The sequence below is a fragment of the Papilio polytes genome, unplaced genomic scaffold (assembly GCF_000836215.1).
Source record: "Papilio polytes unplaced genomic scaffold, Ppol_1.0 DF824124.1, whole genome shotgun sequence".
Taxonomy (NCBI): Eukaryota; Metazoa; Arthropoda; class Insecta; order Lepidoptera; family Papilionidae; genus Papilio; species Papilio polytes.
This window is the reverse complement of record NW_013525080.1, coordinates 292,228-317,973: the sequence shown is the minus strand read 5'-3', so window position 1 is coordinate 317,973 and position 25,746 is coordinate 292,228. Positions and strand designations below refer to the sequence as shown.

The 25,746-nt window shown below is 33.1% G+C and overlaps 1 protein-coding gene across 2 annotated transcripts; it reads right to left on the bottom strand.

Annotated features, from left to right (window-relative positions):
* Positions 1-599: 599 nt before the first annotated feature.
* On the bottom strand, positions 600-15,804 carry LOC106099385 (facilitated trehalose transporter Tret1). 2 transcript variants are annotated; one of them, XM_013277921.1, is made up of 14 exons: positions 15,722-15,804; positions 12,183-12,312; positions 9,369-9,473; positions 7,687-7,889; positions 6,073-6,228; positions 5,577-5,660; positions 4,911-4,992; positions 4,335-4,468; positions 3,083-3,292; positions 2,875-2,958; positions 2,517-2,615; positions 1,743-1,888; positions 1,380-1,500; positions 600-929 (listed from the first exon to the last, which is right to left on the bottom strand). In XM_013277921.1, exons 2-14 carry the CDS (start codon positions 12,307-12,309, stop codon positions 843-845), a joined length of 1,638 nt encoding a protein of 545 aa, XP_013133375.1. In that variant the 5' UTR covers positions 12,310-12,312; positions 15,722-15,804; the 3' UTR covers positions 600-842. The 2 variants fall into 2 exon arrangements, with proteins under 2 accessions (XP_013133375.1, XP_013133376.1); XM_013277922.1 differs by having other exon boundaries at positions 15,716-15,763.
* Between the last annotated feature and the right edge of the window lie 9,942 nt (positions 15,805-25,746).

The following is a 25,746-nucleotide window of genomic DNA, read 5'->3' as shown; positions in this document are numbered from 1 at the left end:
ATAACTAAAGTGTCACACAACTGTTGTCCAGTTGTAGATTCGCAGTTCAACTGTTTAGTTGCACAACTAAAAAATCCAGTAGTGAGCGCTCTGCATATAAGCTCTTAGGAATCAAAGCGAGACTAAACAGCTGTGGGGTACTTAGTCTGAGGTGAGCGCTCTTGATAGGAAAAAGTAAAGTTACGTCAAAATACATATTTCAACAGAATACATGAAATATTACCAGAAATACATAACGAAGGAGTAAATATTAGGTATTATTCTTGTATTTTCACATTTTTTTAATTCAAAATGTCACCGTTATTAAAAAAAAACCATTAGGTAGTCCTGTATCGTCGACATAAGTGAGTCTTTTTTATATCTTCTATTTTAATTCCATCAACTAAGATTGCACCAACTTATTTTATACCCTGTTACCATACCAGCCTCTATGCTTTACTTTTCTTTCGGATAACTAGATGGCGCTAAAAGACGATATGAATGGAATTATAAAATATATTCAATGGTCCAATTTACACTTAATCAAGATATAAAATTTAAACTTTTTAATTGTAACTTAACGAGACTTTTCTCTTTAAGTTACAATTAAAAAGATATTTCTTTAAATTAAAATCACATTATAATTTTCTTTTCACACGATATAGATGGCGCTATAAATAATTTTAGTACCAACACATTTTAGTATGTTCCTCAAAGTTTTCATTAAATATTTCGATCGTGAAACAAGACTTAATAAACACTATATTAAATAAATATAAATCTATTTAATCTACAAATATGAAATTAATAATTATTTACAAAACAGAACTTTGGACAAATATTTTTATTAAAATTTAATGAAATTAAAGAGTGGTCGTGTCAGGCTCGTACGATTTATTCTGTATGCCTCCGAGTTCATTCAACTTTGATTCCGGAATAGGTTTTCTTCTCTGAAAATTAATTAAATAACATAAATTCATCAATTTAACATAATATACAGCAATGACGTATTCTTGTATGTCTTGGAATAATTGAAAGACTATAGGGCTGATTATAAAAATGTCTTTCATCGTTAGAAAAGTTAATCTATCACATTTTTTTTTAATTCACGCGGACGAAGTTGCTAAAGGCTTAAATAATTAGATTTCTAATATATACGAGAAATTTTTCGTATTAAATCACTAAATTTGATATTTACAAACAAGTTTCTTTAACCATTTATTAAAAAAAAATTAGATAAAAACATATTCTGTCTACTGTAGTTATTGTTATTTTTCTATGTGTCGTGTGAACTGTTACTTATTGTATTGTGTAAAAATGTATGTGTCATAATTTTGTCCTGTTGATTTATCATTTTATTTTTGGCTAAATGAATAAAACCAAAATATATTGCTAATTACCTTTGACCGATAGACTTTGTTGTCAAGTTTCTTGATGCCTGCGAAGTGATTTTCGATATCAATTAACTGTTTCCCTTCCGTCTCGGGCAGAATTAGCGCAAACACAACGCATCCAGTTAAACTGAAAGTAATACATTTTTATGTACATGTATAGATGATATGATGGCCATTGATTTATTAAGTTTTTATTTCAATTCCGTGCACGAATTCACGGGCTAAAGCTAGTATACTACATAAAAACAATCTCATATCTTAAAGCGTGTCGTGAGTGCTTAGAGAAAGAATAGTTAAAAAATGTTCAGTGATTGCTGACCTATGTACCAAAGTAGTGTGTTTACGTTTTATTATATTAGTATTACTTACCATATGAGACCATAAAATCCGTAAGTCCCCCATATTGAGAGCTTATCTACCATGTTTATGTACGCCTTGTTAGTGATAAAGCCAAATATATAGCCCATAGCGCTCGCTAGACCTGACGCTCCCGACCTTGTCTGTGCGCTGAACACCTAGAAAAGAAACCGTTTATGTAAATGATTAGCACGCGACTTCGTTCTCTTAAAAATAAAACATAATAAAAATGTATGTTACTCGGTGATAACGTAGCTTTTTAATGGCGAAAGACTTTTTGAAATCGGACCAGTTTTGGAGTTATTTCATTACGTACAAAATTATAAATGTTTCCTCTTTATAATATTAATATAGATTTAAATAAAATTCCCTTATATTTAAATTAAAGATTAGGGGAACTTAAGCTAGAGTCTAATATAATTCATATTATTGCCAAAGTTTAGATGAATGTTTGTTAGAGTTTGTAGCCTAAACGCCTTGTTCAAGGAGTTTTTACACGTTTTTAGAGTCAAGCCATTAGAAATGAAGAAGAAATTAAATTATTTTAAAATTAGAACTCATTGTCGACGTCATCACTTTTTTCTAGTCTTTTTCTGTACATATTTTATCATTACATAATGTCTCCGTTAAAATAGTTTTATTTCTAAATCTTTTACGATATACACGCCTGATAGGATTTCGATGAAATTTGGTACAGATGTAGATCATAGTCTGGAAGAAGACATAGGCTACTCACTTTTTTTTTTAATTTCAGGTGGGCGGAAGTTAATATGATATAAATCTCACCTCTCCAATTAATATCCAAGGCAACAGTCGTATGCCGGTGTGTGAGATGAAGGCCAACAACATCAGAAGGGTTGTTGGTATCCACGAGTAGCCGATGCTCTGTAATACATTGCGTGTTTGTATATCTTACTAATGTTATAAATGCGACAATTTAGACGGATTAGAGTTTCTAGCCTAAACTGAACGGATCTTGATGAAAATACATAAATAAATAAAAGTACATTTTATTTACTTGTTTTCGTATGTCAATGTGATCAATACAGGGTACCTAGTTTGGTCACCAGTTTACTGGCAAAAGGGGATAATAGAGTTATTCGATTTTAAATAATATGTGTGCTAGGGATGTGAAAAAAATTACCAAGTTTTCTGCTACAAGAGAGCTGTTGGTCATCACATATCCGGCCTTGTTGTTCGATGAATAAGACACGGACAACTTCGAATGCTGAAAATTTAAATAAATCCCCAGTAAAAATATATACACAAGAAGTATAGTTGACTCTTCATTTTACACATAATCCACTAAAGTCATCTTTTACAAAAACAATTTTTGAAACGGATTGTCTTACCGTTTTGATGTACATATCATAACCTGCTAGCAATAGACAACACAGTGCCGCGCCAGCGGTGGACACAAGTGTCAGTTTCCGCTTGCCAGCGACACGTACAAGCAGCACGCAACACGCTGCGCCGGCTATCTGTACCGCGCCTAGCACCAGAGTGGCCCGGTACTTGTCTATTGGCGCGTCTAACGCTTGGAATATCGACACCGCATACGTCTACAATAATATACAACATGTTTAAACATTCAAAGAAACTATTTGAAGTATATTCAACAGTGGTAGAGCCCGCTTTAACATCTTCGCATTGTAGGGCCGGCTCGCCCGATGTAATACCACGACCACACAGAAAACAGACGTGAAATGGAAGCAATTCCGCGTACAGTCTGATGATTGTGGTGCCGGAGGCCTATTTTTAGTCCCTTTCCCTTTCCACCCTATTCGTCAGAGGAAAGTATGGAAAGGAAAAGTGGATTTGACGGTGAAGGAGACGCATAGGAAGGGGAAATGTCCTCTCCTCCTTCTCCTCCTCTGTCAATTAAGGGTAGGCAACGCATCTGCAATTGCGGATGTCTATGGGTAGCGGTCGCTCTACATTTCGGTTGATTCAGGTGGCCGCTCGTTTGCTACCTTATATTATAAAACAATAATAATAATTTAAAAATAAACCGCAACAGCTCCAAAGAAGAATATCACCAAAAACACACTTATCTAACAGTAATTTGACTTCAGTACCAATACTAAATAGCGGAACATTATGAAGGACGACTGGCTATCGTCCACTAGGTTAATTTATCTTCCCTCACACCCTTAAACATGTCACCTTTCACCCAATCCATCGATCCCTTGCTAGACATCTACACCCATAACTAAAATTCTTATTATTGTTATTTTTTCCTCGTCCTATAAAATGGAAATCTTTTACTAATTTCTTACCATTGGTACATTACGACCACTTTCACTCACAAATCTTTTCTTTCTTTTTATTTTATTCATGTGTATGTGATAATTTCTACCTATCCACTGCTACTACTGACGTGTGGATGATCCCAAGAGTTCTCGCGGAAGATCAGCGCTGGTACTTCAATAGGAGCATCCAGCATTTATGGCTGAGCGAGGGCCCAATACGGTCTTTTTTCTTTTTTTTCATTTCATTAGTTACGTTTCTCATTATTTCGTGTTTAATTACTTTTTTTAAAAATCTAGGATAGTTAAGAAAAATATGTTTTGAACATTAAACAGCGGAATGAAAGGCATTTACCTGCAGTGTGGTCATCCCACTGAAGTGTCCCACAAAGAAGCTGTAACTGACGAGAAAGAATGGTATGAAGAACTTGCGCTCGCGGTAATGAGACAGGTTTGCGGTCCATTTATATTTGTATGATACCATTTCCTCTGAAATACAAAGCCGTTCTAGTAGAGTGTTTATTTCATTGAAATCTAAATTTTTTTTTTGGGATTGCTAGTAATTTTATATATAGTATTACTTCATATAAGGATAAAGTTAGAGCTAGGATTGTTGTATAACTAACTAAATATAAATATGGGTGTAATTTAGGAAATGTAACACATAAAGTAAATCAAGAATTGTATTCTGAAACCCGATATAGTCCGGGACATTTATAGTCTAGTGTGTCAATTTTTATAAACGACTATTATTCACATGGGACTCTGTGCGCGTGGGTTTAAAAAAATAAACAAAAATAAGCCTATGTGTTCTTCCAGACTGCTACATCTATGCCACATTTCATCGAGATCCGTTCAGCAGTTTAGGCTACAAATTCATCAATCTAAACGTTGGCATTTATGATGTAAGTAAGATAAAAATTCCACTGACCTATCCAAAACAGAGCCTGTATATCTCTCAACTCCATATCGACATCATCCTCTGTAGTCCAGCCGCGGAGCCATTGTAGACTCTGCAACAATCAGTTTAACCGTTACCACCAATCTACAACATTTGGACACTTATGCAGGGTTTCTGAAGTTTTTAATTATTTTATCGTATCTACTGATTCATTAATGTCAGGTTGAACTAAGTTTCCAATGAGTAAACTCAAGTTACGTAGTTCAGAAAGGCATTTTGATAAAGTTATCGAACCAATAACACTAACGAATGGTTAGGTGTAGCTGGGAAACCGGACATCAGTCGTGTAGATTTCTTCAGCTACTGAGTCTTTAGTATGGATTGATTTTTGATGAAATCTACCCTAAATGACCTTAGTAATTAAGTAAGGCAGTTAGCAACTACCTAAGTAATTATTATTTAATTAATCGAGTGGTTTTAAGATTTTGTTTTTTAAATAGTAAACAATAATTGAAATCTGATCTTGTGTTTTGCAACATCCATTCGGCGTTTTTTGTTTATTTATTTGTTATATTGTTAAAGAAATATCAAGGACGCAAGCAAGGCTGATTGTTTGTTATATTGTGTTAAATAAAATGAACAATTATTTTTTTTCAAAGGTGAAAGACAAAAAAATGGATATTTGTTTTTAAATACCTTCCTAGCTTCGTCGTCTCGGTTTCTTGATATCAGCCAATGCGGCGATTCCGGGATGAAGAATAATGCGATAACGGAGATTATCTGAAAAATAAAGATCTAACTTGAAATTCGGAGTTTGAAAGGTGACTGAGTGAGAAAGAAGATAGATCTAAACGACAACTTTCTACGAGCACTTAAAGAACACAAAAGGCAGTCGTGAAGTGGGAGCTATGCTGTGTGTAGTGCACTCATCAGAGTGTTGTGCCGGAGGCCTTATCTAAGTAACTTTCCCTTTCCAACCTTCTCTTAAGAGGAAGGGATGGGAAGGAAATATGGATTTAACGTTGGAGGAGACGCATGGTAAGGAGAAATTTCGTCTTTTTGAGCGTCTCCCCATCCTTCATTTAAGTGTAGTCTATGACAACGCTCGCTACGCCATTTCGACGTATTCAGGTAGTCGCTTGCTCGTTTGTCATCTCAAAATAGTTATATTAAAAGGTAGTCGGCAACTTACTGTAAAGCTGATGTTAACAAGTGCCACAGTCCGCCAGTTCATCAATGTACCGAATACGAACTGAGTGAACACTCCCAAGATGACGCACATCGAACTGGTGGCGGACAGCGAGCCGCGCAAGTGCGGCTGAGTTATCTCAGCCACGTAAGTCAGCACCTGCGGAACATTTTCGCTGACTGTACAACCTGTAGTCATTTATTTTAATAAATTATCATTAAAACAAATGACTGTCAATGATGAGTTTTGTCTTTATAGACAATACCTGAAACAAACGCGTGCTTATGCAGGCGTTTGTTTCAGGTATTCTCCGAAGACGAGATCGATTTTGACAGGACTTCCATAGGTATAAAGTAAATACGAGTTAGGAAGTAACATTATAAAAGCCTTTTTTTAATTCCACGACGACAATGTTGTTGGCATCAGCTGCTTTTAAAACTACAGCAGAATACTAGAAATCATCATCATCATCATCATCAGTCTTTGTCTACCCACTGCTGGACATAGGCCTTCCCTAATGCCTACCACATACATTTACGTAACTATCGGACAGAATTGCAAATAACATGAAAGATCGTTTGTGGTATAGTGTTAATTCTAAGAAGTATTGGTGACGTCACGATGAACAGAACTTGCAATTATGTACTCGTAATTCAAAAGAATGTATGTACCAATGCGATTCCGGTTAAACTCATTTGAGAAACAATTGTTTCAATGAATGAAAAAAATGTATCCAATTATCTGTATATCCTGTTGGTATTAACAAAAGTAATCTTTCAGAACCTATTTTCTCAAGAAATTAAGTGAAAAAGCACCTTTAATAAACAGTTTGCTTTTATTACTCTTAATTGGGTCGCAAATTAAATTCCTTGACTATAAAAAATCTTGTTAGATATGCAATTTGTGAAATAGCACCTTGAATCTTTAAATAGTGTACTTTTATGGTACTCACTTTGAACTGGGTCGCAAATTAAATTCCCTGACTATAAAAAATCCTGTTAGATGTGCAACTTGTGACGGCATCTTTTTATTTGCAACGTCTCAGTTCAGGAAATATTGATAGAGATCAGCGATGTATGAAGGTCGATAACTATTAAATAGAAACGATTACGGAAATAAAGATTTTATTAACGTAACACTATTAACTTTAGTTTAAAAGCTTTAAGAGGATACTAAATTTCATTAATATATTTTTGTATAGGAATTTCAGATCCAAAGGAAAGGTTCCAGCTGTCGTGAAAGCCGATTAGATAATTTTTAACACTATCATATTCAATATCTATCAATACTTGAATATCAATGCCATTTATATATTAAATTGCATTTAATTTTATCTTTATTTAAATATTCTTATCAATAAAATATCTTGACACTGACGTTGAGAATCTAAACTCTACAAAATTATTTTTTCTGTACGGTAAAATCTAATGTAAAAATATCTAGAATACCTTAGTACTACAATTATCTTCAAATAACTACAATACAGTTCAAGACTTTCATAAAATAAGTACCACATAACCTTTTCTATATCCATGGCAACGTGTATGCAAATTTTCAAGTTAATTGGTGGAGTAAGTAAGGCACGCAATTGTAACAAGCAGATAAAAGTTTACTCACTGGCGCTTCAAGCAATCCTCCCGCGAGACCGGTTAGAAACAGAGCGGAGTAGAGATAAACAGCTGACTTCGAGAAGTAGAATAGTAGCCAAGCGATGATAAAGGGCAGGTTAACAGCTTGCATAGCGCGACGTCGCCCCAGTGGTGCCGTCACTACGCCGGAGAGCGCGCATCCCAACGGCACGACAATCAAATTTATCGAGCCTACAATGGGAAACAACACATCAGTTAAACCTAGGACATTTACATAACGATGTATTATCCAACTTCTGAGGTGACTAATTCAAGGAAATTAAACTCTTTTGATAAGAACAGGTACGTAGGAAACTTGTGCAACCTCTGTGCACTTTTGGAAGACCACCACTCCTCTTGAAAGTGCTAAATCTTACCAAGGGCAACAATAGCGCTAAAACAATTACTGGGTCTTTGTGAGAAATAAGAAGATAGAGCATTCTTTATTTTATGATTCTTAATTGAATCAACCACTAAAAACGCAAATGATCCACAAATGCGCGTCTCATTGATACATTGCTTTTGTAATAAGATTTAGCGTGTTTAATTTTCGAAACAATAAAGTCGATAGGCACTGGCAGTCGAGAGTAGCTATTAATTATGAAACAATAAAAGTGTCTGCTAATTAGCAAATAGCGTTATCAATGCGCTAATTAAAACCAATTACAGGTAACGGTTACGAATACGTTATCAGTACAATGCAAGTACACGACAAATAATATAAATCTTCGATGCATGAAGAGATTAGTTAGATATCCTGAGGCTTCTGAATACGTGTTAAATTGTTATTTAGCGAACAATCCTATTAATTCAATAGCCAATTCAACATACTGGAACATTAGCAATACACCAATCAAAATCATTTTTATGGTAAACTAGCTTTCGCCCGCGACTCTGTCTGCGTGCAATTAAAAAACCAAAAGTGTGTAGCCTAAGTGTTTTCTAGGCTATCCTCTACGTCTGTGCCAATTTTCATCGAGATTTGTTCAGCCGTTTAGGCTACAAACATCCATCTATCCATCCATCTAAACTTTGCAATTTATAATATTAGTAAGATAAGATAAGATAAGAAGTAAGATGGCATTACTATCTAAGTAGGTAGTTACTTCGTCTAGGGAGACTGGAGCATCTACTGGCAACGCTCATGCTACCAAACTATTTTAAATATCTTTATGTCACAGGAACACCAAGAAAGAGTTATAATTATTCCAATAATGTAAATTATGTTGAATTAGAAAAATAATGAAGGAGAAACAATGTTCTTGGTATATTTAGGCTAAATCTTTAGAACTGGTTTTTTTATTTAAATGCTAAAGGTTTTTTTGTCAAACTTGTTTTATTTAATTGGCCTCTGGTCTGTCAATTTCTTTAATAACTTTAGTTAAGTTCATCGAAGTGGATTCCGAGGTCTTTTACAAGTCTAGTAACAGTTTACCGTATGATGTTCAATGGTCAGTAGAAATCTAATTTCATTTTTTGATGTACAACCAAGGATCTGATTTCACATTAAAAGGTACAGTCGCGTTAAAAACTTTTGGACACATTGAGTATGCGTAACAAAACAATAGGTTATAATCAGTATGCAATTCATTTACCTAGTGATTTTTACAATAGAAAACCGTAAATAACGAAATTCATTTTGTATTTCATCTTTGAATATATTAGACTTACCTATCCAAGAGATTTGTGTATTATTAAGATGCAGTATCTCTCCATCCTGTGGTTGACTGACAGCTGGTATCAGGATAGTCGGGAAGCCCAAGGTCATACCGTAACCTGGAACAGAACACACTTTATAATTTCACTACCATGACATATTAATGTTGTCTCTTTTCTAAAAAGGGAATGAGAGAGACAACAATATGTGTCGATACTTCGTCAGTCGATAGCCACAGTTTGAATATGCAACAACACATGTCAACCGGTTCCTTTCTATGCTTTACAACTTTCACTGGTATAGGAATATGTTAATTTTATAGATGAGTTTCCACTGTCCTAATACATGGCAATAGTACCTCATTTACCCTAAAGATAAGAGAGATAACAATAACAATAACAATCTGTAGTTAATCGATACAGCATTTACATGTTAGTAGTTTAAAAAGTCTGTACAGGGATGCGTAATTGTAGTCGTAAAAATACTATGAAATAATAATAGAAATCATACTAATATTATAAATGCGAAAGTTTAAATGTTAGAGTTTGTAGCCTAAACGACTGAACGGATTTTGATGAAATTTGGTATAGATGTAGAGGATAGTCTGGAAGAACACATAGGCTACTCACTTTTGTTTTCTTTTAATCCCACGCGAACGGAGTCGTTAGCGAAAGCTAGTGTAATATAATTGAGACAAAGGTAATATATAAGGTAAAGACCTTAGATTAAACTATCGCACATCTGTTTAGCCACGTTTTGATTCTTATGAGTTTATATGGAGGTGCGGACATTACTCGATAGTTGTGCGACTGTAAAGTTGAATTGGCTGCGAAACAATCGACAATCGCAAATAAATTGTCAGGTAGTTTAGTAAAGTTGTGCAGCCGCTCTTATTAAACCTCATGTATGTTATCATTTATTTGGCACAGAACAGGAGTACTCTCGTTTCAAACATCTCAAATCGAATATTATCTTGCCTTCCACTATTCGAACCGGTTATAACCGACTTATCAATAATAGGTAATCCAATAAGTTGTTGATCTTTACACGTCTACTTTATCTCGACTTTTTGTGTCTCGGATAAATAATTTAAGAAGTATGTTACATAAGGTTATTCATTCTACTTTTTTACCTGTTTGCGATAGAAGATAGTGTGACAGTACGAGATTGTGCGATTAGCAGACCAGTACTAGACTGCGGCTTACACCTACTTCAGTCTATAGCTATCCACGAGCCGCCATAAAGTTTGACTCTCTTGTTACTAACACAAAAGAGTCGACCTCAGACATAATAGGGGGCGGCTAATTTAGACAGGTTGTAAGATAAAATTTGTTAAAATTTTTATAGCGTGTCAAATATTGTTTAAATGCAATATACACTTGGTAGATATACTCGTAGTTTAGATAGCTTTAAATACACATAACTATATAATATTATCATATGTATGTTTTGAAAATTGAATGAAAATGAAATTCTATTATTTTCATTCTTTGTAGTGTTTGTAATTATTAATATATATGTTGTGTTAACACATTCTTTTAGGAATCAAATGATATTGTAACTTGTACGTGTGTGTCAACGTAAAACTGTAAACTCGGCTAATTTATAATGTAACGAATCATTATAAACTGGGAAAATTAAAAGCTAAACTCATTAAGAGCTAGGATACCTAACTAAAACGAAATCTCAACCAAATACCAAGTAAATATGTTGTAAAATTTAAAAAAATAAAATTGAACCAGATTTCATTATAATTGCAACAGCAGTGAAGTTAAATTGAAGGCCAATTTAAAGCATTATACAATATTAAGTAGAACATTTCTTTGTAAGCATAGATTGTTCTATATATGTAATTCGAGTTTCACACGAGGGAAGAACATTGAGCAGGACACATTGCAGTACTGCTATTGTTTGTTACACATTTATAACAAAACAGTAACATCTACGCATTTCACAATAGTGGTCTGTCCTAGTACTCTTAATGCTGCCTGCGTGGAAAAGTCATAAACGCAAAGCCGACAAATTCACAAAATGCATACGACAAAAGTTTCATTATCATTTTTTTTAAAAACGAATCTTTAAACGGAACAAGGATGAATAATTGAGAATAAATGAATTTGTATTGAAAACTATTTAAATTATATGTCAAGTTTATGTACAGTGATGTTTTTGGCACTTTTTGTAAAGCCCACTATACGTGTTCAGTTTTAACTGAACAGTCTAACTGTACAGTCTGACAGTTCAGTCAAAACTGAACGTTACAGATTTTTTTGTGGAATAATGAGAGCCATTACCTATCTGTAGTTTAGAGTCAGCATAAAACAACTCATGCCAAAGATATTTTATTCTTATTATTCTATTGTCGTGTGCATTATGTTTATAATATAAGAAAACAATCGCATAGTGTTTAACCGAGGGTTTTCATTACTGAAACATCTGTACATAAACTATGCTATCCATTTCATTCCCTTTGAAACAACAGAGATAAAAATATATTCGCATCGCCCAGCTTTTGACATACATCAGTTATAGTCAGGGTACTAGTAATAGTGTTGTTTAAATGAAAACTTGCATTACGCACCTAAATAACACATAAAAGTACATTTCATTAATTCGCAAACCTTTTGTTCTAAAACTATTTGTATAACGAAATGATAAGCAATTGGAGAATGACGAACGGAGTCGAAACCGTGGATTAGTGGTCACAATACAAACGTTAAAACAGTAACCATTGCGTACCGCTATATATCAAATTCCGGGCCGCAATTTAAGACACCGTACCAAAGTTTATCAGACGCCAGTGGTATCGCATCTTAATATATACTCACCCAATATAAGCAGATTCTTGACACTAACAGCTATGATCTGCGGCAAAGCTGTCCTCAAATCCTTCCTGTAGTTATAGTACCGGTCTCCGGGCTCCGTCTCGCATAGCTCCTTATCCAGAGGCCTCATTTCCTTTGAACAATACACAAAATATTAATATAACTATTTATATCTCATGAAAAACACACAAAATACTTTTTTTTAACTGCGATTTCACAGTTAAAAACGGTTCATCCGAGTCTTATTTTAGTTATAATAAACTTAATGAAGTAATACCCAAATATGAAACTAAATTCATATAGACCAAAGCGTTTATTCTAAAAGTACTTACTTTGCAATTCTGATTAATTATTTATATTTATTATTATATAAAAAATAACCAAGGTCACAACATCGCTTCTCCAACCGCAGTATAAGACGCACCTTTTTTCCCACGAGATTTTACCTTCACATCGTGTCAATGGTAAATCAGAAATTAAAATCGTATTAAAGGTAAACAGTTACTTATATCTATTAATTACTAGTTTTCGCCCGCGACCCCGTCCGCGTTGAATTTAAATAAAACTAAAGTGTATAGCCTATAAGTTTTTCCAAACTACTCTCTACATCTATGCCAAATTCCATCGAGATCCGTTCAGCCGTTTAGGTTACAAACTCTAACAAACATCCATCCCTTCATCCATCCATTTAAACTTTTGCATTTGTAATATTAGTAAGAAGTAAGATTACCACCAATTGCAATTATTTTCACGACTGCCCTAAGTATGGTACAAGTCAGCTTCAAACAGTTAACAGTGCTGTCTTCAAGCAGTCAACAGAGTTAACCTTAAAGTAGGCAGCAAATGGTATTTTTAGCGGCGAAATTGGTATCGGCAGTACGCCGATTGTTTGAAGGAAATTCTTTGTACTTTTGGACAAATTACCATAATCAAAAAATTATTTAGTTGTCACATAATTACGATTCGAAAACTGTTCTTTTATTTATATGGATATGTTTTATGTTCGCATTTTATAAAAATTTGAACATTACAAAATTTAAGTCATAATTCTTTGTAATAAGGTTTGAATTAACTTAATCCTTGGCTCACACGATTCTTTAGGATCACTGACCGATTAGTTGTAAGAAAAAACCGCTAAATCGCATTTACAATAATTTGACAATTTAACACATCTTTCATTTTCTTGTTTCTTGTAATTTGTATAATAGAGGATTTTTAGAGACTTCGTCGACAACTCTTAAAACGAATCTTCAAATAACTTTAAAATCAGTTATGTTTAAGATATAACTATTTGGAATAGTTAATTGATTTTCTATCAAATAAAGTATGTTCTCTGGTAGTAAATGTGATCGATCACCATAGACAAAATAAAATTTTCGCTAAAACAAGTAAAAAGTTATAACTTTAATAGCGTTTGGCTTGACGACTAACTGCAAAAAAAAATAATTCTTGCAACAAATCATTAGCCGTTTTTTCTTCGACAGGCTTTTTTTGACCTCGACATTTTAGTCGTCGACTAATAACTATTATGCTATTTATATAAAGTGATAATATTCATATTTATTCGCTAGTTTATTAAACTAATGTTAATTTGTTATAACAAAACACAAGCATACTTAGTTTTTCAATATCGACTTAACGATAACTTAACTAGATACACGAAGTGTAACTCTCGAAACGGTTATAAGGGCAAGGAGAACTTGAGCAACTTGTACACTACCTGCGCTCAGTAAACATAACTTAATGTATATTCATAACTATAAGATATCTATTTCAAACTTTTGGAACTTTCCATTCATATATAATTTTATAATACTAACTGAATCCGGCGATGCTAAAATCAACTTGTTTAAAATCAGAATAATATCATGTTTAGGAAAAAAAGTTACTTTTAGTACCGGTTTTTATATCGTGATATTTAAGACACACTTTTTTGCATACTGAGACCTCATCAAAATTTAAAGTCTAAGATCACATAGGGGACGTGAACATGTAAAAATAATTATGTAGGAATCTATAACATACTGTGATGTCATAAACCAAAGAAAAAATAACAAATATCGACCATGGAACTTGATTCGCGACTCAGCGTCGCGTTTTATTTCGTCATCAGTCTGCTATGAATGACCATGTTTTGCAACAATACAAACCTTTCGCTTACCAACCGCATATATCATTTATATTGGATACTAACTGTTGCTCGTAACTTCGCCCCCGTAAGGTAAAAAAAATAAAAAAAACCTACGGTACTCACTGATAACGTAGCATTTTAACGGTGAAAGATTTTTTTAAATCGGCCCAGTATTTTTTCAAGTTTTTCAATACGGGCAAAAAAACAAAAAATACAAATCATTCCTCTTTATAATATTAGTAAAGATTTACAAAAAAGAAACGAACTAAAACATACATTTCAAATATCTATTATCATGTAAAAGACGGTTTTAGCATTACTAGCGCCTTGGACAAGATATCTACCGCGTTCCCTAACTACAGTAGAAACGCATACGAAAAAAGGCGCCCATTGAACCTGTGGTGCCCCTCTATGTTCTGCGCCCTGGGCTGTCCAATAACACCGGAATACACAGTATAACTGACTTCAATTTACGTGTTTTCAATTGCTCTTTGTTGTTTATTAACTGATAAAATCACTTGTGTTTGTAACACAGAATACCTAGTCCCATTAACAAGTGACGAAGTTCACAATATATCTGTAACGTATAAGTAAACAGAAAGTTGCATTACAATGTTAAGTTGAGAACTATCTCCGTGATTTAATGCAACTTGTGGGTTAGTAAGGTCAAACGTGATAAGAGTCATTTCTTTAATACCTATCTCATACATATAACAGTGAGTTTCTACTGACAAAATACTGCTACACAACATTGTTACCCTTCCTATCGTCTGTCAGGATACAAAGGCTAAAACATGTGCGTCAGCAGTAGAAACTCACTGTTAGTATTTATTTATAAATAACATCTTAATACTTCATCTACGCATTCAATACTTATAAAAATGGTAAGTACATATAAATATGGTACGCAGTTGTTTACAGATCTGGAATATTTGACTCAGTTGGTTCCTTGAAATCGTACTTAAAATATGTCAACAATGTATTGTTGGATTTTTTGTCTGGATTTACGGTACGCATAACCTTTTATTACACTAAAATCGTCAGATTAGAACTATAAGACTTCTAAAGATTGCCTAAATAATAATTAGGTTAATTTTCGTTTTTCCCACAACGTGAAAAATCATTCTCAAACCCAAACATTGATAAACAAAAAAAAAAATTTTTTTTCGATTACATTCTATAAAAATAAATTATTTCACATATCAATCTTGCAATTTTTTTCAAACGTTTTGCATGTATTAAAATGCAATATGATAAAATTAATTTGCTGCATAATAATGGTACGAAAATAACACTTTTTCTAAACATTGTATAAAAGTATTTCCAGTTATCGCAAATAATTTTAATTAATACTTCTTCGATTCACTTAATGTTTATTTTACGGTTATGTAAAATGTAAACTTACACTGACCTGTTGTTTTCTTCTGTTCAATTTGCGCGTGAAAGTTTTTATTTTGCATTCGGTCACTAACGTACCTTCGCGCTATCGCTTCGAGACTGACAGCTGACAGTTCCGGCGACCACGGATTCGCGGTTTCACCAACTAATGTTGCCATTTTGAATCTTACAACTTTATTGTAAAAAAAATAGATTTTTTATTCATTCAGTTTTACAGTTAATCTAATAGTTATGTTAATAACAGATTAAAATATAATTATGGATAAAATAATATAAAGATACGCAAAATAGGAAATTCAGCCTGTAGGAAAATTTATCGAAACACTGCCTCTGCTTCGTAAACGTAACATGCAAAAGATGCTAACTAGGTAAGATTGGTTTCTCGACATTCCGTTTTGTCGCTGAAGTCGCAAAAGTAGATTGTTTTTTGTTTCTCAGAGGTAGGAATCGATAAAACTAAATACAAATACACATAACGACATACATAGATAATTAGATGACTTCACTTTTACGTTAAAAACTAGCTTTCGCTCGCGACTCCGTCCACGTGGAGTTAAAAAAAAACAAAAGTTAGTAGCCTATTTATTCTTCCAGACTATATTCTATGTACGTCTATGCCAAATATCATTGAGATTCGTTTAGCCGTTTAGGCTACAAACTCTAACAAACATCCATCCATCCATCTCAACTTTCGCATTTATAATATTAGTAAGATATAACTGTGTATATACAGCTACGCCAGTTATAATTTTAATCTCTTTTTTCGGCCGACATAAATTCGATTTAGTTAAAATACTATTATAGTTACTTTTTTAAAAGAGAACAATGATTTAGAAACACATAAGTATGCGGATTTGACCGTCAGCTAATATACGACATCCCCGACAGGCAGCCCCCGCAAGCATACCCTAACTGGTGGCGTAAACAGTTCGACTGTTCCGTAAAAACTGTCAGAACAGAGGGGCTTAATATTTTGTTTTACGTTTTTTTTAATATAGGTAAAGGAAATAAAAGTCTCTGAAAGTTTCTCTTATTTCTGAATTCTTAAATATTTATTTTCCCTCATCGCACACACAAACGCACACAAGCCTACGCAACAATACACAAATACATTTACATACACACAGCAACACACACACATAAGTGCAATGATGGCTTATATTATATCTCAACTGCCCCCTGTATCATAAACTGAACCATGTTATAGTAGTTTAGGGGAGGCTGAAAACCAGCTCGGCCTTCAGTGACAAGCTGGAGACCGCATCAGCTGAGCCTTTTCCTTTTGACCAAGAGTTTGTATCTTTATTTTTATTTCAGTAATAATTGTAAGTAGCGTTCTTTTAATTTTCTTTTGGTCAATAAATAGTGTTTTATTTATTTTATTTTTTATTTTTAAATATCGAAACTAACTCAGTTACTAAACAATGCTTCAAGTAATCTATAACACCAAAAGATAAACCTGCTGGTCATCTAAAGACTGCTTGAAGCTGTTGATATTTATTATTTGAACATGTCCGTGTACAGGAGCCCTTAACGTTCAGTCTGTCATGTAAATGCAAACTTGATCTGGAAAGTACGAGCTTAATAATTAGAGACGTGTCCATCAAAATTAATAAACTTACCTTTTTACCCGAAGACAAAAATCCTACTCCTAGCACTTATAAGGGCTATTTTAGACATACTAACATTAATAGCTGAGATTTAAAAAACGTAATAACTAAGTACGTTCTTTACCTTAGAATTGATTTGTATAAACTCTTCAATATATCTAATTAGTTCAAAATCGTATTAAAAATTTCAGATACAAAAGGTAACAAGTACTAGCCAAATCAAAAGAAATTATTTCGATGTTACCTTGTTAAAAATTCAAACAAAAAAAACTTACCCCCGATACTTAAAATAGAACCGAGCATGCTTTGAGTTTTTTGAAGAATTTTTATCAGTACTGTAAATTATTTCACCTGCACACAATATACTTACATCTAAAAGTAAAATTAAGGCAGAAAATTATTTTTTCAAATTCAAAATTTATAATCTATAACATCCTATTTTTTATCGTATCGTAAATATTTTCATATAAAGTAATAAATAATTTTAATATAAAATAAACAAAACAGAAATAAAACGCACAACCAAAATCAATTTTACTAAAATTTAAAACCTCACAAAGTTTCACGTGGAAAGGATTAACTGCAAAAGTTATGTTGTTGCGGAAATGTGAACTTTCCTTCAGTTAGTTCCTGTACGCCGCGTAAAGCGGGTAGGTTTGAAACCTGCGCAACGGAGACCAACCCCTCGTTCGTCTAAGTTACCGCGTGGACCTAATCGTAGCGTTCTTTAGTTGTGTTGATATATGTTATTTAAAAAATTATCAGAATGGACCCATTCGAGATGAATCAATACGAAGTGGATTATGTAGATGATGACCTGGGTTTTGGAGACGATGGAAAATTACTTTTGATGGGTGAACCAGCTCCATTGCACTATAATGATAACCTCGGCATCTTCCTTCCTACGCCAGAAGATCCCAAACAAACAGAAGGTACAGCTGATTTTTTTATTATAAAACATGTGTCAAAAAAACTTTTTGAACATACCTTACTAAAGTATTGTCTTAATGTTAAAAATCTAAATTATTTCAAATACGTAGTAAGTGCATTTGTATGTATTTTAATTAAAAAGAAACATTTATTCCTCAACATTATTTCAAAAGCAATAATGTTTAAAAAGTTTATAAGAAACTAGCTTTCGCTCGCGTGTCCGTCCGCGTAGAATTAATAAAAACAAAAGTGAGTAGCCTATTTCTTCTTCCAGACTTTTGTTTAAAGGTATCTTCAGAACGGCTTAACTGATCTGGATGAAATTTGGCGCTGCTGTAGAAAATAGTCTGGAAGAACACATAGGGTACTTGCTAAGTGTTTTTTAATTCCTCGTAAACGGAGTCGTGGCCAAAAGTTTTTTTTTTATTTTGATGTTATTTTCACTTTAATATTGACACGTATACATGGTTCAGCAAATACTGCAGAAGCACGGCATCCTTGGCAACATTGGGAACAATTAAGTTTCGAAACTTTTGGAAACCATACGATTTCTGTTCCACGAGTTGGTAAACCGGAAGGGTTATTAAAAGTATTGCAAATGTTCAATGAGCTCGACTCCTTTGTTCTGTCGCCGACTTTGAAGTAATTTTAATTTCTTATTTCAAATTCGCAATACTCGTGTAGCGCCTTTCGCAATACAACCGTAAAATATATTTTTGGTGAAACCATACAAGAGATTTTATTTTTCATTTTAGCACTCAAAACTATATTAGAACTGACATGTTTATATATATTTTAATGTCGCCCATTTGTCTTAGATTTTCAGACTTGTTGCTATATACCTTTAGGCAAGTTGGTGTACCTACCAACGCGCGTTTTTTGACCGACTTCCCAAAAGAAGGAGGTTCTCAATTCGTCTGTATGTTTTTTTTTCCTACTACTGCCATATCTATTCGATGCATTGGCGTAACACTTTGACTTAAATATTAAAAAATTGATATTATATTAAAATAAATGAATATGTACAAAAATTGTTATTTATACTGATATTATAAAGAGGAAAGATTTGTACTTTTGGATTTTTGTATGTAATAAAATAACTCGGAAACTACTGGGCCGATTTCAAAAATTCTTTCACCATTGAAAAGCTACGTCATCAGTGAGTAACATAGGCTATGTCTTTTTTCATAATTTCACGGGGACAGAGTCGCGAGCAATAGCTAGTTTTTTGTAAAGAGGGCTTTTCGCGCGTATGATTTTTATGTAAGTTTGTTAATTTCCATTGTGACGGACCAGAGCCTAAACAGCAAAGCAGATTTAGACGAGTTGTCAATGGCTTCGTCTTTTTAACTCACCTAATCAAATATTAGTTAATATCTTAATAACATATTTTTCTTTATTTGCAGATATGTGTACGACGGATATCTGTATGCAGCAGTTATGTTATGAACAATGTTGTGTGGGTCAGTATCTTTTTTGTATAATATGCATAATATGCCTGTCCCACCACTGGCTGATAAAGGCTCAGATAGCTTAAAAAAGACGTCACTGTCAAATAACAAAATCAAGTTAAATAATTTGGTGGGGGAGGTCCTTAGTAGACTAATTGATTATTCCCAACCGTCAGCCCGATCTGTCCCCACGTGAAGGCAGATGAGAGTAAAAAGTGTCATCCGTCCCGCCTTTTGCGATGCGGGGACGGTTGGAACTTATTTTATTTCATAACGGTTCCATCTGTCACCTTATTGGTGATAGTGGGACTGAAAGGTGGGACGGATGAACCTTTTTATTCTCATGTAGGAACGGAGCGGCGTGACGGTTAGGAATACTCCAATTAATGCACACTATGACTATTATTAACCAACCCGCAGTTGACCAGCGTGGTTGACTAAGGCCTAGTAACCCTAATTTAGGGTAGGCTCCGAGCCCCTCGTTGGGGACGTATAGCGAGCTGGTGATGATGATGATGATTTTCACTACTAAACCAAGTCCCCATTTTGAAATATTAAAGCTTTGTTTCTTTTACGCAGTACACTAAATTCTTGTTTTATTTACTTACACTTCCTATTCCAGGATTCCAAGAAACCACACAACCAATGTACTATATTCCAGCTGAACAAAACCCAGGATGTGACAGCCACCAATGTAAGTTACACCAGTATTTTTTAATTTATTTATTTACATAAGAAAAAATATACAATGATTTACAAAAGAAAAGTCCCCAAATTACACAGCAGTTTGTTGGCGACAGACTCCATTTCTTATATAGGGTGATTCTTAACGGACGGATCATCGGTTTTGTGGAGTTAGAGGACCTCAATTGCTGTTAAGGGCAAAAAATATATATTTTCAATCCGACTCAAATTTGCCCGTACGTAGTTAAAGAAGAAAATAACCACTTTAAACACACTATTGGAAGCACGAGATGATTTTAGGCGGAAATCTAATTTTTATGATTTTTTACAACAAATTAAATAACTTTAAATCTACGGAAAATCGGGCAACATACTATAACATAAGCTTAAATGATAGGATGCTATTGAGGACCTCTAACACCACAATACCGTTGATCCGTCCGTAAAGAATCGCCCTGTATACCTTACAAAGACATTTAACTAACATATAAACGAGAAAATATTATGCTTGAACTTATTAGTAACCAATATTCTTCTGAACGGAACTCGAAAGGCACGAGAGTCGCCATTTGTTTGTCCTCCTGCCTTCCCTGGCGTCCATGATGTAAGAGCATCTACCTAAGGTCTTGATAATTGCGGCACCAAAAAAAAATTAAGGGCCTGTCCCACCACTGGCTAATACAACACTGAAATGATTCAATATAAATCTATAGACAATAAATGACATTTGTCATATGACTGTAAATAAAATATCTCATTTTTTTACCACCATGATCAGGACCTGTCCCACCACTGGCTGAGACTCAGATAGTTTAAAAATGACGTCACTGTCAGATAAGGTAACAAAATCTGATATTTCCATCAAATATTTTACAAGTTGGATTGTTATCAGATAATTTACAGTTTGGGGGGACAGGCCTTTAATTTCAATATTATGTGTATATTACTATGACTTAATGTTTTCCAAACTATGACAGACAAGCAGCATTAAATTCGCGTATCTTACAAATCAATAGGGTTAAAATAGGTACCTACGCGAAAATTAAAAATCAACTCCCGATTATCACCGAAACTATTTCCACTTCGCATCTATCTTTATAGACAAAAACAAGCATTATTTCGTGAACTTAAGAAAAAACTAATAAAGCACTTATTGTGTTACAATGTAAATATATCAAGTGCTTAGAAGACGTGTATTTTAAACGATACACTGTTGTGGTAAAAATTTGTTTTGCGTCCCTTTCTTTCTCTTTGATAAAAAGAGACAAAAACATGTATGAATACAAGTCTCGGTAGTTGAATTCTAGTTACAGTCGTTAGTTATGCTTTACACTACGGTGTTCCTACGTTCATCAAAATATTTTAAACCCTGAAAATAATAAACGACTTCTGAAAATGGTAAGAAACAAGATCTGTATACCTTTTTATATGTCATTTAATTTGGGTTAATATCGGTTATTATTGTTTTATTTACCAATTTCTTTTTGCGATTTTTATAATGGTGGTACTAAATTAAGATAATTTAGAATTTTCTTTTAGAATGAATAATAAAATATTTTTCATGCAACGTCTGTTTTCTGTATTCTCGCTCAGATATATTTTTTTAAATATATTACAATAGTACTTGGAGTGTAAAATTTAATAATAGCAGTATCCATTGCTTGTAGGAAATAATGAAAAAAAATTTAACTAATCGAAGAAAACTAAGTTAAATCCTTACATAAATTCCTTGGGGGTAATTAAGACAGAAAGAGATATGTCAGTACCTTAAATAATGTCGCTATTTTTATTCTATTTTCTTATTTTTGCAAAAATATTCACTCCATGATATCAAGAGTTTATTATACTCTTTAACGTTGTATACTATCTGGTACTTATATTGCTGGAATTAATTTTATTCTTGACAGGAAATCGAATTCGGGACCCTAAGCCTTTTATCACTAGCGTGTGAGTTCAAAATGTCACGTCCTCCAAAAATATTACTGAATACTGATGTATTCAACGTAATCTTTATCTCTAGACATATTCTATTGAATGAACAACACATCAGGAAGCAATGAAGTTACAGACTCTTTACAATGTATAAGCAAACCAGAGCTCTATAAACTGAGACGAAATCAGATAACCTTTGATTATGCGATGTTCGGCAGCATGAACTCCGATTTTTAAAATAGATATTTTTGGAGCTAAATTATGCAATACAATTTTCGCAAAATCACTATAGTGCTTGCGATGATTATAGTGAAACTAGTTGTTAACAGAGCTTCGCTCAATGTTGTGTTTAGTAAGTTTTTCTTATTTTCCAAAAGTTATTTAAGTTTTAATAAATTAGCAGTGTCGTCTGGCTAAGTGTGAATTCCATTTTTTTTTATAACAGTAATGAAAAAAAGCGCTATAGTTATTTGTAAAAAATCACATACTTAGAGACATAACGTTAATCCAAGTTGGTTATAATTGTTTGGTATAACTTTTGTGTCATAGACCGAATTTAAAAATGATATGTAAAGATGTCTCTTATCTGCAAATAAGCAGATTTATAGTGAAAGTTGGGTCATTCAAATCACTTAACATAGGGTTTCGTTAAACTTTCGTAACTTATTAAGGCTTGTAATTAATGTCTGTTATTCTCAAATACTTCCAATATTTTTAACTAAGTGCTGTGTTCTTAAAAAAAGTGCCTTGCTATATAAAAAGTGTTTTGCTATATAAAAAGTGTTTTGCTATATAAAAAGATAATAATGTGTATTTAGATTATATTCAATTCAGATTATAAGGATAAAATTTACGAAATTAACAAGTTTTGTTTTCAGATGATTATGCGGACCCCTTACCTAACCCCCCCGGTGAAGTGGACTACCAGTATGCATCAACTGAAAATGGTAAGCTTAAAGCATGCATTAGTTTCTAATAGTTGTAAATTAAACACGTAAGCTCGAGCTTACAAAACAGTTCGCGGTAAAGCTTTCAAACTCAAATGGCTCCTATGGTAAAAGCGTCTGAAATAACTTACATATGGGCGAGGGTTTTAAGCAAAATATTACCGAACCTTTAAGTAAAATTTCCAACGAAGACTAACTTTACGCTGTTTAATAGATAGTTCGATAAAACTACTACAAAGCAAAGGAACATTAACGTGGATTTGCCAGGAGATGGGACGCATAAGTAGGGGAAATTTTCCTCTTTTTGTGCGTCCCCTCTTCTGTCCATTAAAGGTAGACAACTCATCTGCTAAAGCAGATGTCTGTAGTCAAAGAAAACTTCGCTATTTTTGTGAATCTCGATGGTCGCTTGCTCGATTATTACCTCACGTTGTTATAAAAACGTATTTTCAATCCAATTCGTATGATTTTTATGTGATACATTGATGATTTGTACATTTTATATGATAAACATCGTTTCGTATATATCGTAATTAGTATAAGTTTGATTTTACTGGAAAAAAATCAGGTACTACTGGCTTATTTTAAGTTACGACATGTATTTTATTTTTGTAACACATTCTTTTACTAAATAGCAAAAGTACAGTTATGGTGATTTGACTATTAACATTTCTCTTGAATATTTCAATCATGTATTACAATTCTTATACATTTATTACAATTCTCGGGAATATTTCAACCATGTGTTGTTTTAACTGTTTTTATAGCCTTTGTAGAACTGCACTGTACCACATTGTATGAATCTTGTAATCGGCAATTACCGACTAATAATTAATCATCACTTTTCATGCAACCTTCCCCCCCCCCCATCCCACTGGCGACGCCAAAAAAACGATATATTTCATTTAATATTTTTTTTACTAAATTTAACTTTCTATTAGCATGGTTAATCTAAAATTCAAGAGCTCTCTAGAATAAATAACAAGTCTTTACTAATTAGTATTGACTGTAAGTATATCTACAAATATTTTTTAATTGTTATCTGAGTGTTGCCACTGCTGAAACTTCTGAACAAAACATGTTATATCAATTTTTTTAAGAAGGGTTAACATGTTATTGTACAAGTACTACAACAATTTCAACTTACAGTATTTTTATTTTTTGTAAAAATCTGGATCAGACTATTTAATTTGAAAGGCCAATAAACCCCTTATGTATATAAGAATAATATTAATAACTACCACCACAATTATTAAACACAAAGTCACAGGACAGACAAATTTACATACATACATACACAACATATATAACACTCAAAATACTTTATGTAAACAATTTATTAGTTTTCTTGAAGTATTAGCTACAAAGTCCTAACCTCTTTGGCGCTAAAAATTATTAAAAGTTAGACGAACACTTGTATCCATTGCCAAGGTAACCCGTTAATTTAGTCTTAAAATTAAAAATATATGATAATAATCGGCCAAACCTGAACTTAATTTTGTATTCATTACAGTCCGGTCTTGCATATTCACTACAAATTTAGAAAATTACCTATTTACATAAACAAATAAAATTATTCAGTAATTGTCCTTTCTTCGTGTTATATACATACAAAGAAATGATTGAAACATTCGTTTTGAAGTTTTATGTGATATAATAATATTACAAAAACTAAAAACAGTCCGTTGCTGTTCTAAATTTTGATTTTGTTTTGACATTTGACAAGTCACAATAACAATTATTTTAACATTACTTGGTGTTACAATTATTTAAATTTTTAACATCCCAGTGCAGAAATTTAACAATATATTTTATAAGTCAATTTTTTTTTAAAACCATCTATACGGTGTGAAATAAGAGCCAATAAATTTTTCACATAATGTCTCTTAGGAAAACGTCGATTTATAATACGATTCGATTATTCATCGAAGAGTTGAGGCCCAAAACTAGTGTTGCCATAGCAACCAACATCATTGCACTTTCATTGCATTTTGTTCACGTTACTTCCGTTGTAGGCAGATTAAAATATTTCTTCTACTAAATATATATTTACCTATAGTGTTTTTCATTACTAAACTGTGATTATTGCAACTCGTTCAGTTAAAAAATGCTGTACATGATCTATCATGATTATTTGAATTGGTTTAAGTTTTTCCGGATTTCTTTTGGTCGTTAATTAACCATAGACAAAAACCGCGTATAATTTCTCCATATTACTGGATAAAACTCCATTATTAACCTTGTTTCTTGAAATTTAGTAACTAAAACGTAAAAAGGCAGAACAACTTTAGAATGGTTTTCTCTATTGAATTTTATACTATAATAATATATCCATAGGAAATTAGCAAGTCCACGGGTTATCTCGTTAATTAACTGTTGATTAAGGAAAACAAAAATACGTTAACACAATAAGTAACGATTTCATTCATACGTATGTATCTGTTTAAATCTAAATGAGCATAGAGATGAACATTAAAAACGATT